At 50.6% G+C, this 12,681-nt stretch overlaps 1 protein-coding gene across 15 annotated transcripts in view; it reads left to right on the forward strand.

Moving 5' to 3' along the window:
• ANK1 (ankyrin 1) overlaps positions 1 to 12,681 on the forward strand; it is a 207,698-nt gene that overhangs the window by 116,668 nt on the left and 78,349 nt on the right. For all 15 annotated transcript variants that reach the window (XM_032328988.1, XM_032328990.1, XM_032328991.1 and 12 more), the window contains exon 2: positions 255 to 356. In XM_032328988.1, the coding sequence (XP_032184879.1) occupies positions 255 to 356 (102 nt within the window). The remainder of the gene's footprint in view (positions 1 to 254; positions 357 to 12,681) is intronic.

Raw genomic sequence — 12,681 nt, forward strand, 5'->3', positions numbered from 1 at the left:
CCAAGAAGGGAGGGTGGGCTTGAAGCAGCCTCCTATGACAGACCTGAAAGCCGTCTACTCAGGGACTCTAGGCCCATCCTACGCCTGGGCGCCACGGTGGGCACCGAGTGTGGGGGGAGGCACTGGGGAGCCGTAATAGGAGGGTGTAGTGGCTGTCACCAAGACTTAGGCCCTTTTTCGCAGTCCTGGGCCTGAATGGGGTCTTGAAGTCCTCCCCCCAGAGCACGCTCACAGCCTCCCATTTCTCCTCACAGGCCGATGCTGCTACCAGCTTTCTGAGGGCGGCAAGATCAGGTAACTTGGACAAAGCTTTGGATCACCTGCGGAACGGCGTAGACATTAACACCTGTAACCAGGTACGTGGGGTGGGGACAGGCACATGGTCTCTGAAGAGAGCCTCTTGCCCGGTACCATTTCCTGACAGCTTTAATCTGCCTCTATTAACCTTTTCCCAGTGGCCTCAAAAATCCCCAAGGGTTCCTGCCTGCTGAAGGCCCTAACCTTGGTGTTCACATCCCAGACACGGTCCGGGGCCCCATGGAGAAGGACTGATGCCCGAACTGTGTGGGCCGGGCCTGGGCTCCATCCCCTGCTGCCTCTTCCCTCAGAAGTGGCCTTGGTTCCCGCTGTGGTCTTAGAACATGTGGCCTTTGAAGGGGGGCAGGAGAGCGGGCCTTTGAAGGATGTTGTATCGGTAGTGACATTAAATCTCCTTTGTCTACTAGCAGCCTTTGTGGGTTCTCGCTGTGCTGAGAAGGAAGTCGTGATGGCTCCTCCCTTCCTCTGTCAGGTGTTGATGAAAGCGAGGCCGGCTCAGGCTGAGAGCCGCCGTGGCTTGAACAGCTTCTCTGGAGGTTCCCGGGGCTAAGCTGTGTGTTTGGTGACAGGTGGTGCCAGTAAGAGACTTCATGTGTTCAGAACGGAGCAGAGGGCAAAGAGTCAGGTTTGGGGCCAGAGGTCTAGGAATTGACTGAACAGAGAGGAAATTATCATCGAGAGAGAACAGGGGTATAGCTTGAGCTGGTGGGTTGGATGACCTTGGTTTGGTTTGCTTGGTTTGGCCAGCCAATTCAATTAATGGGGCACCTGTCCTAAATCAGTTTCTAATGAGAATACTTTTTTTTTCTAACCATTTTAATCAGCAAATTATTTGTAATTGTGGTGAAATACATGTAACATGGAATTTACCATCTTAAACCATGTTTGAGTGTCCAGTTCAATGGGATAAAGTACTTTCATGTTGTGGTATGACAAGGACCACCGTCCCTCTCCAGAACACTGTTCCTCCTGCAGAGCTGAAACTGCATCTGTTAGGCGGTAACTCCCCATCCCTGCCCCCCAAACCCCTGACTGCCACAGCTTGACGTTCTGTCTCTATGACTCCGACTGCTCTAGGTCCCTCCTCAAGGTGGAATCACACCGTATTTGTCCTTCTCATGTAGTGCAGTGTCTTCAAGGCTCGTTGTGTTGTAGTGCACTAGATTGCTTTTAAAGCTATCAGGGGCAAGTTCCCAGAAGGCCATGTGCCCCTGTCCCCCTGCCTTCTCACCACCTGTCCCCCCCCCCACCCCACCCCCTGCTTAAAATGCAACATTCCACTTGTTCTTTCTCTCAGGGCAAGACCCCATTTGGATTCAGTCGGTCCTCTGTGGTGTAAATTCACAGCTCAAAGATCAGGGAGGTTGGAGCGGGTGGTGTGGTAGGAAATACAAAGTAGGTGTGATAGGAAGCCCACGGCCGTGAACTTCAGAGGGGGACAAGCATGTGCCCTGGTTTGAGTCTGTGGATGGGGTAGAGGCAGGAAGCCCCCCTCCCTTTCTCCCACCCCTCCGACCCAAGTGTACCGCCACAGGGTGAGGGCCTCTGTAGTGATGCTCACCAAACACACAGAGCCCAGGCGTGGCCTCTGGAAAACAGATGGAAACTGCAAACCCGTTTCTTTCAAGGGAAGAGGATGGAGGAGAAAAATACGGAGCAAGGAGCAAGTCCTGGGGTCGGAGTGGCTCAAAAGAGGGGCCTCCTGCTTCAGCAACTGTGGTTGTGTCTTCCCAGCCTCCCACAGACAGGGGAATGGCTCTCTCTGCCCACCTGGAAAGTTCCGAGGCTTCCGCAGCAGAAAGGCAGAGGAGGGCTTCTCTGCAGTGTAGCTCTGTCCGAGGAGCGCCGAACCTTCAAGAGGCCTTCCAAGGGTTAAGATGCTCTCAGAGGAATCCATTTAGCAGAAATGGGGACAACCAGACGCTCATAAGCCTTGAGCCAGGGCTTATTTTCGGTGTGAGATTGGAAGATTTTGATGACACTGGGGAAGTGGCTTTGTCCTGATTGGTCTCCTGTTGGTGAGGCCCTGGGTGTCACTGGCTCGTCCCCCTCCCGTCTCTCTTGGGGGCTCTCTGGGGTTCATCTTAGGCTCAGGGAGAAGCAGGCCCCGAAGCATTTTTGCACTTTATGACACTATTTCCGGTGGGCTCCAGGCGAGCCCCGCGAGCACCGAAGGGAAGCTCCAGTCCCAGATGGGTGTCTGCGGTCCTGGCTCAGCCCCGGCCTCCTTTCCGAGAGGACATGGCTGCAAGCAAGGATGCGAGTGTCAAGGGGGCAGAAAGGGAAGGATTTGGGGTCCTGCAAAGCCCCCCGGGGCTGGCTTATCCCTAGGGCCCCCTGCCCTGACTCCCTGGACCTTGGGCTGTGTGGGTCTCCTGCTCGTGGCTGCCGCAGGTGAAGGAGGAGCAGACAGCGGTCCCGGGGAGGAGCCTGTGCTGCTCCCATCATGCCAGCCCGAGGGTGGTTGGCCTTGTGCTCTGGAGGGAAGAGTGACGCAGGGACGGGGGAGGGAGAGACAACAGCAGCCGAACTGACACCCTCATTAAACACATCAGTGCAGCCCTGGGGACACTGCTGGGGCTTTCCAGTGTTCGCAGGGCTGGCTACACGAGGGGACCAGAGCTTCCTTCTTCTCGGAACATGCATTCATTGTTTTGAGACGCTAAAACAGGCTCCTGCCCTGGGGCCCCGGCTTGAATCTTTTGAACTGGTGGACGGTGATAGCAGGAATGCAGCAAACGCTAATCCTTATATAAGTAACACACTTTCAGATAGTATGTTTTGTGGAAAGGATAAGTGCTGTTTGCCATAATAGGAAGTAATTACGCTAAGCAGTGTGAGAAGAGGAACTCTTGGCTTATGTAAGAGACATCTGAGTATTCAGGGCAGTCTCCTTAATGCATGGATTATGTCTACTAATTTTGATCGTCATCATTGTTCTATATATAGAAAAGAGCAGATTCACACACAAGGACACACACATACACAGCATCATCAGTATCTTTGTATGAATGCCTGATGCTTTCCTTAAGCCAAGCCATCGACAGGCTTTAGACCCAAGTCGCCAGTGTCTTCCTGTGTATCTCCAGATGCGGACGGAGCACTGGGTCTTAGGGACTTGATAGTACGCAGAAAAGTCCCAGTCCTCAGTTTCTCTGAACTGTAGTCTACTGGTCGTGAGAGCTAGCCATCAAGTAAGCACGTAAGTAGGAGGCAAACTGAAGTGTGTTTGGAACTGTGAATTAAAGGCATAGGATTTTTTGAGAATACATGAGACTTGCCCTAAAGTTGGAAGTTAGAGAAGGCTACCATGAGGAAGGGATAAGTAGAAGTTAGTGATGGGAGGAAGGAAGTTAGTGATGGGAGTTAGTGATGAGGGTCCCTGGGTGGCTCAGTCGGTTAGGCATCTGACTCTTGATTTGGGCTCAGGTCGTGATCTCAAGTCATGAGATTGAGTCCTGTGGGCTTGGCGCTCAGATGGGAGTCTGCTTGAAGATTCTCTCCCTCTTCCCGCCCCCCCCGGTTCTTGTGTACATGCACTCTCTCTCTCTCTCTCTCAAATACATAAATAAATCTTGAAAAAAATCCAATCATGGAGAACAGCCTGTGCAAAGTCCCTGAGGCAGGGAAAAAGCACAGAAAGTTTAAGGAAGGCCAGAGTGGCTGCAGTGCAGAGGCTCCAGATGAGGCTGCAGAGGTGAATTCAGGATTTTGCTGGGACTTATGGGCAGGGGCGATGACTACCGCAGTTGGCTAGTGGTGATAGTCACCACAGTCGGGATAGTGTGTCCCAGGACCAGTGCTGTGTGTGTACATCTGCGTGTGCACACATTGTGTGTGTGTGTGTGTGTGTGTGCAGGGGGTGGTGTCCACCTGCTGGGCCACACTGTAGCTGCTGATGGAGGGGGAGAATCTGGGGAGGGGACAGAGTGGTCGGAGCAGCAGGGGTGGAGGGCACTTGAGAGCTCGAGGCAACTGGTCTTGGAGGTATTCCAGGAATCTCTGAGAAATGGAGGCAGTTCAGCTTGTCGTGACTTGTCCAACTGTTTCCACAAGCCCTGTTTACGGAAACCATATCAAGGCTTCCAATCTTTATCCCAAGCAGAGGGAAGCAGGCCACAGACTCAAGCTCAGGACTGACATGATCAGAGGTGTGCTTTGGGGGAGTGCACTGGCTGCCGCTTGGAAGACAGCTGGAAGGGCCCAGGGTTAGAACTGGGGAGGCCAGTTACAGACAGTCACACCAGTCCGGGAGCGAAACGGTGGTCGCTGGGATAGGAGTCGTGGCTGCAGAGATGGAGAAGGGTGGACAGGCCTGGGTGGTGGAATGGCATGGGGGAAGCAGGGAAGGGGGCTTCGAGAATGACCCTCAGGTGTCTGCCTTGTGTGGGGGGTGGAGGGGGGACACAGCTCACTGAGACGAGGAGCACTAGGGTGGGCTCTGTGTGGAAGCAGGAGGACACACCGTCAGGGCTTTGCAGAGATCCTGCTGAGGAGTCTTGAGGAGTCTTCCAGGAATCGGGGTGAAGATGTATAGTAAGCAATTGGATATTTAAGCCTGTCACTCAGATAAGAGGTCTAGCACAAAGACAGCTATTTGGAAGTCACTCGGCATTCGAGGAAGTCAGATGCTGGCATCGGCTGGTGAAAACAGGGACGAGAGACATGTTGAACATAATTCCACCAGTGTCTTTTGGGGGTTAGTCCACGTGTATTTATTAAACACCTACTTTGTGCCAGCTGCTATTCTAGGCACGGAACAAGATAGACAAAATAGACAAAGCCTGTGTTCTTGTGGCATTTATATGCTGGTAGAAAGCACAGGCCTTAACCAAGAAAATGAGCAAATGGATAAGGTCAGCTAATGAGAGGTAGCATGGAGGAGAAAAGTGGAGGTGCCTGTTGCAGATGGGGTAGGTAAGGAAGGCCCCTTTAGGAGATGACTGTTGAGAGACTCAAAAGAAATAAGGGAGAACCACATGGTTTCTGGGGAAGAGCAATCCTGGAAGAGGGGCAAACAGGTGCAAAGGCCCTGAGGTCAAGAGTGAGGTTGGTGTTTGGGGAACAGCACGACAGGGTAGCTGCCATGGAATGATCAAAGGGAAAAGTGCTAGGCAAGGAGGTGGTTCAAATTGCCAAGGCCAAATGGTGAAAGGCTCGCAGGCCGTGGTGAGGACTCAGGTTTTACTCCAAGGATGATGAGAAGCCTTTGAAAGGTATTACATGAGGGATACTCCATCTGATTTGGGTTTTTAAGTGATCGCCAGCCCTGGCTGCTGGATGGAGAGTCGAGCTGAGGCACAGAGACCGAGGCAGGGAGGCTGGTTGGGAGACTGAGGTGATGGACCAGGTAGATCCACACGTGGCTGGGAATAATGGGGAGACCGCTGACGTGTTCGAGCCAGACGACTCACCTCCCTAGCCTTCTGGAATGTTGTTGCCTGGTTTGTGTCTCAGCACACACCACACAGGGGCGTGTCGGAGCTGGGTTCCACCTGCTCAGCCCTGGGCTGTGTCACATACCAATTCATGTGTCCAACTTCCAGAATTATTACTTATATCAAATCAAAATATTTTATTATGGCAGCCATAGCAGTAAAAAATGCATTTTCTGGGATGATCCGGTTGACTTTACATATTTATCAGTTAGCCAAATAAAAGGAAAGAGGAAGACAAGTCAGAGTCTCTGTTCTCCTGATTTCTTAGAATTGTCAGGTGAACGCAGATGCTCCACTGGGGACCACGAGCTGTAATTCCATAGGCAAAACCCATCACCATTTTAGTTTTCTCTTCTCTTCTTTTTTTTGTTTAAATTTTTTAAACAAATCTGTAAATTTATTTTTTTTTAATTTTGTTTACTTATGAGAGAGAGAGAGAGAGAGCACAAGTAGGGGGAGCCACAGGCAGAGGGAGAAGCAAGCTCCCTGCTGAGCAAGGAACCTGATGTGGGACTCCATCCCATGACCCTGGGATCATGACCTGAGCTGAAGGCAGATGCTCAACTGACTGAGCCATCCAGGCATCCCTCTTTTTTTTTTTTTTTTTAATTTTTAAAAATATCTTATTTATTTATTTGAGAGAGAAAGAGAGCTTGGGGGAGGAGCAGAGAGGGGCTGAGCACAGAGCCCTATGTGGGGCTTGATCCCATGACCCCAAGATCAGGACCTGAGCTGAAATCAAGAGTCAGACGCTTAACCCACTTGAGCCCCACAGGCACCCCATTCTTCTTATAACTCTAGTGAATACTGCTCCATTGGCCTTCCTGATAGGAAAGAACATTTCATGTAACCCCAGGAGAAAATTTCACACCCAAAAGAGAAACCTTGATGTCTATAGTGCTGGCATAAGGCAGGGAGTTAGCAGAGAGCTTTCCTGGAGCACTGCAGGCATTGTCTGCCCCCTTGACTTGTATCTCCACAGTACTGAGGACCACGAGACTTACTATGCCTCTGTATGACTCTTCAGTTACCTGTCTCCTTCACTAAAATGCAGGCCCTCAAGGAGAGAGGACTTTGTTCTATTCGGTGCTCCTCACCAGGATTCTGTATGGCATAGAGTATGTGCTCTATAAATTCAGTCGGTAGAGGTTAAGCCTGTTGTACCCACCAATGATTCAAGCTGTGTATTTGACACTTGGCCCATGTGAGTGCTGTCACTTTTTTAAAAAAAAATTTTTTTTAAATGTTTAAGAGAGAGGACCTTAAGCAGGCTCCATGCCCATCCCAGAGCCTGAGATTGTGACCTGAGCTGAAATCAAGAGTCAGATGCTTAACCAACTGAGCCACCCAAGCGCCCCTGAGTGTGCTGTCACTGCATCGTGAAATAATCGTTCGTAGGGACAGTGACTCTCGTGCCTGCTGGTGGCTCCATGCCGGCACCAGCCCCATCAGTCAGGTGTGGAGTATCAGCAGCTCGACCCTCTGAAGGGTCACAAAAACGTTAGTGCTTTCCAGGGCCGAAACACAACCGACAAAAGCATGTGAAAACACGCGCGTTCCCTTACTGTTCTCTGAATTCCCACATGTGCCTTCCACATGCAGCCCATCACCGCTGGATACTGGTTTATCTTGAAGGTAAAGGACTTTAGGCATTTCGAATAAATGGAACGCCTTTACCAATAGTCTCTGCTCTAGAGGAATCTCTTCCACGGCGGCCGCGTGCCAAGCCTTTTGGTCAGGATTTGTTGGGCTCTGGTGATTGTGATGATCGCTACCTTTCTAAATTAAAGAGCCTTCGAGCCAGGAGGAGGTCATGACTTTCGACTCTCGCTTTATAACTCAGAAAGCTGAGGTCTAGAGGTTACTTGGAATATCTTCTGGGCTTTATGAGTTTGCATTCGCTGAGCTGGCGGTAAGAACATCTTAGGTTTCTCTGCAACTTCATTTATTCCGCAAACACGTGTCGAGCACTTCCAGGGAATCATCCAGGCTCCTTGCTAGAGACTGACTCATTCATCCCCTTCCCTTGAAGAACTCGGAGGCTGGGAAAGCAAGTCCACCTTGTAAATAGGAGGTTACAGATTGAGCGTCATGAGTGTCAGCCAGAACGGGCACCGGAGGCTTCGCTCCAGTGATGGCATTCCCTGAACAAACGTTCGCTGAGAGCCTCCAGTCGGCTATGTGCTGGCTGCTCGGGGGGCAGTAAGTCTGAGTGCCTGCTCTCACATTGTTGCTGGTCTGGAAAAATGGCTGAAATGCCAAGGCGTCAGAGAGGCTTTGCAGGAAGAGTAGGAGTTTGCCAGGTGGAGAAATGGGAACGTGGAGTTGCCGTGGGAAAGGAGAGCCAGGCGAAGGCAGGAGCGGCGGACGGCACTGGCAGCAGGGAGCTGGGTGATGCTGGGATAAATGAAGTGAAAGAAGGTGCGGCTGGAGGACGCCTGCTGGTCCAGCCGATTAAGAGCCTGCCGTTGGCTCAGGTCACCATCTCAGGGTCCTGGGATCGGGTCCGGCATAAGGGTCTCTGCTGGGCAGGGAGTCTGCTTCTCCCTCTGACTGCGGCTCTCCCTGCTGGGGCTCCCTCACTCCAACAAATAAATAAATAAAATCTTAAAAAAAAAAACCCACGGCGAGGATGGTGGTCGATCAGGCCAAGGAGGTCATGTCTAGGTCAGTGGGGATATGGAGTGTGTTACTTTTCTCTGTCATCTTTTTCGTAGGAACTGTTGACAGACAGAGATGGCACTCAGTGCCCTGACTGTGCCCGCAACCACCCCCAGCTCACACAGAAAGCCTCGCCAGGGGAGAGGATGGGAAAATCGAGCCTCTTAAAACTGCTGCCATAGCGCGGGTCTGGAGTAGCACTGAAGGAAGGGACGGAGCGTATGAGTACAGCCCCCGCCGGGGGAAGGGGTGGTCTGCCGAGGGCAGTCGAACAAGTCGAAGCAACCAGACTCCCCCGGGCCCAGTACTGTGGATTCCTCGGAAGTTCTGGTTCCTCCTAGAAAAGGCATTGAGTGAAAAAGATGGGACTGAAAAGCCCCATCCCCTGAATTAATATAAATAGGTAAACTGTTACTGCATCTCCGCTGAAATAAGCTATGTGATGTTCATCTGGGTGACTGTCACGACTAATTTGTAGTTTGAAAGTGAGTTGATGACTTGTCATGAGTCAGAGTGACCCACGGAGTTTGATCATCACAGATCCCAGCTCCGCAGTGTCTCCGCTTTCCCCCGCCATTCCCCAGCGTGACCTCACTTCACCCTTGTGAGAGGCAAAGAGGGCAAGAGTCTTCCAGAACAAGGGCCAGGGGCTCCCAGCGCCCAGCCCAGGGCTCCGTGTCCTGGGCGTCCGCCACGGGGCCGAGCTGTGCAGCTGGCCCGTTACTCCCCTGGGAGGCCCTCCCTGAGCTGCTCCCCTTTTCAGCATGCATTCCCTCCCAGTTAGGGAGTTGACTCACCAGTTCAGTGACAGGAGCAGGGATGTCCCTGGGATCCTAGGGACCGGGAAGAGGGTGAATGGCATCGTCAAGAATGATCTGGAACATGTTTTAAGGAGAGTACACCCCCCACGCTCCACATTAGGCTTTGACTGCTATGGATTTCCAATATGAAGAACAGATGGGATGTTCTTAATTGGGAGAGACTGAGAAAACCAGGTAACCATGCATGGGTCAGGTTGCACGAAAGTGTGTCTGATTCTACAAAACCTTTTGGAGCATGTGCCATGGGCCAGGCCCTGTGCTAGAACCTGCCATCCAAACATGAGGAACCACACAAAGTCCTATTTTGAGAGACGCAGACAAGAGCAAATCAAATTTCACGGGATGAGGGCCTGAAAGATTATCCCCAGAGCCTTGGGGACACAGTGGAGAGAACAATTTACTTTTGGAAGGCTGGAAACAGGGCACAATGTGGCAAAGAGAAAGGGACAGGAAAAGTCCCAGAGAAAAATGACATTTGATGTGGGCCTTGAAGGAAGATTTGCCTCTCTGGTTATTATAGGAAATGCTAAATACAACACACAATTCCAGTTCTTTCTCATTGGAATAGATTATGCATGTGAATTTGCCTGCGATTATTCTCATTTGATCATGAGTCTTTTGCTATAGAAGTTTTTGTTGCTTTTGACAACTGTGTCCCTGATGTTCACTGTTTTGTGATTTTTAATTTAGCAATAAAATGACTTCATAGTAGTTGCTTAAAAATGTACATGAGGGGCACCTGGGTGGCTCAGCCGGTTATACAACTACCTTCAGCTCAGGTCATGATCCCAGGGTTCTGGGATCGAGTCCCACATCAGGCTCCTTGCTCAATGGCAGTCTGGTTCTCCCTTCCCCTCTGCTCCTCCCCAGCAACTTCTCTCAATCTCTCTCTCTCTTTCTTGATTACTCTCGCAAATAAATAAATAAATAAATAAATGAAATCTTTTAAAAAATAAATATTTATATTATATAGAAATCCATAACGTCTTCTATAAGTTTCCCCGTATGCCTCCCTCCCCAAAATCACTGTGAACAATTTGAGGTATGAGTCTCGTCATACCTTCTGTGCGTCTCTACACGCATGTCTTAACTGTTTTCTGAGAGCTGTTGCATTGTTTTACCACGGAATTGTGGAATTAAGGAGAAGCCAGAGAATGAGGGCACTTCTGTCATTTTGAAAATACCGAGAGGTTAGGGGACACATCAGGGGGACAGCTCAGAGGCCTCACTTCCTTCTCCAGTGCTCTGTCCTCTGACACCCCCCACCCCTGGCCCTTCTTCTGAAGGTCTGGCTCTTTTTATCCTTTTAAAGGAATGCCAAGGTCTGGGACATAGGAACTCTTTCTAGTCCACAGGAGATATTCTTAGCTGCTGAGCTGAATTTCAGAGTCTGTGTCTCTCATTAACTTGAGCTCACACTTCCTGCTCCAGGCTCCCCGGGGGGCCTTCAGCCCCTGCATTGGCTCCAATCTGCCGCTGCCAGGGAGCGCAGGCACTGCTCAGTGCAGGGGTGGGGGGATGGGGGTGGGAGGGGGTTGTGCACCTTGTGTCCCCGGCATAGAGAGAAGGTGATCCGGGTTGACTCATCTCCTCTCAGGGCTCTGACTAGTGTGAGTTTCTTTCTTCCTTTTTTTTCTTTCCTTCTCAATTTTTTTTAAGATAATGAAAACCATTCAAGTGTTTTCCCTCCTGGTGAATAGCTCGTGTATTGGATCTTAGCTACTTGGGTAAGAGCTAAATCTGGGTTGGAATGAAGCAGAGGAGGGCCAAGGGCTCAGAGCTGGTCTTGTTCCTTTCCTTCTGCGCCCCCCGCCCCCCACATGAGTGTGGGCCATCTCTCGATTTCTGCTCCTCTTCCCTCCCCACTCCCCGGACAAGGACAGGCTGACAAAGGAGATTGGGGTGATTTTCCACCAGGATTATGGTAATTGCTTCAGCTCTTCCTGGCTTCTGGTTGATTGGATTCCAGATTCCTCTATTTTTAACAGACCTTTCCCACCAAGCAGTCTCCCAGGAGACCTTGGATCGCTAGGTGAGACCAAGGCAGGGGTTGTGGGGATGGCCCTGCGGGCGGTGCTGCCTGACCTCCCGGACAGGCTTCCCCATCCACTGGTTCCCACTCCCCGCGGTCTCGTGCGGTTGCTCTCCGGCCCTTCCATCTTGGAATATTCTCAGACCTCCAGGAAAACTCAGACCTCACGGGTCTGTCAGAACAGGAGGCTCTGGGTGCTCAGCTCCTTTCTGGCTCTGAGTCAGGAGGCACGCCGGAACCCTAATGGGCCCCCCGTCCTCTCCCACCACGACCAGAGCCCAGGGCTCCCCACCACGCTGGCCCGTCCCCCCACAGCCTCTTCTCATCCACCACTACTCCCTCCTACCTCCCGCTTTCTTTGCTAAACTTGTAAATGCTTTTGTGCCTGTCGAAAAGTTGCAAGAACAATGCAAAGAATTCTCCCAGCTCTGTCACCTAGACCCTCTATTGCCATTTTATTGCATTTGCTCTTCCTGTTTGTCTGTTTATCTAAAATATAAACTACGTATGACCTAATTCCCCCTCACCCGTAACGTTCCACTGTGTACCACTCCAAAGGAAAGACACTTTCCCACATAACTACCCTTCCGGCCTCCAGAGCAGGGAATCAGCATTGATGCCACACAACCATCTACAGACTCCATTAAAGTTTTGCTGACTGTCTAGATAATGAGAAATTATTCTCCCTCTGCCTTGGTCCCTCTCTTTTTCTCCCTTGTCCCGTCTCCTCCCTTCCTGGCTTTCCCCAGTCTTCCTCCTCTCTCCTTCCCTTCCAAGCTTCCCAGTTCTCTCTCTCTTTCTCTAGTCTTAGGGTATCTCCAGACTGTATTTAGTTGTCATTTCTCTTCAGTCTCCTTCAGTCTGGAATGTTTCCTTAAGTCTTTGCCTGTCTTGCATGTTTCCAGCACTTTCCATTTTGTAGTCTGAACCTCAGCTGTTTGCCTGCTGATGTTTCCTTATGGCCAGACCAAGGCAGTGCAGTCTTGATAGGAATACTCTAGAAGTTATGCCCCCTTTCCACCACTGGTGATATTAACCTTGGTCATCTGTTGGTGTCATTGATTTTTCCCTTTGTCATTGATCAGTATTTTGTGTGTGTTGCGGGGGCGGATATTCTGATATAATGCCAGTATCCTGTTGTTCATCAAAGTTCCAACCACCAACCTTGGCACACACTGATACCTTCTGCCTGTATCAGCTGCCACTATGATGGTTCCAGAAAGTGATTCTCCATTTTGGTCATTTCTACTACGTTTATGAGCTGACATTCTATTGAAGGATGAACTTTTCCTCCTTCCTCATTGATTTATCTTTTCATTCTTTGTTTGTACTTGTGCAGACACATGGGCTCCTGTTTTATTAGATAGGTTATAAACAATACTCTCATGATTTATTTTGATGTTCAAGTCCA

Source organism: Mustela erminea, chromosome 21, assembly GCF_009829155.1.
Source record: "Mustela erminea isolate mMusErm1 chromosome 21, mMusErm1.Pri, whole genome shotgun sequence".
NCBI lineage: Eukaryota > Metazoa > Chordata > Mammalia > Carnivora > Mustelidae > Mustela > Mustela erminea.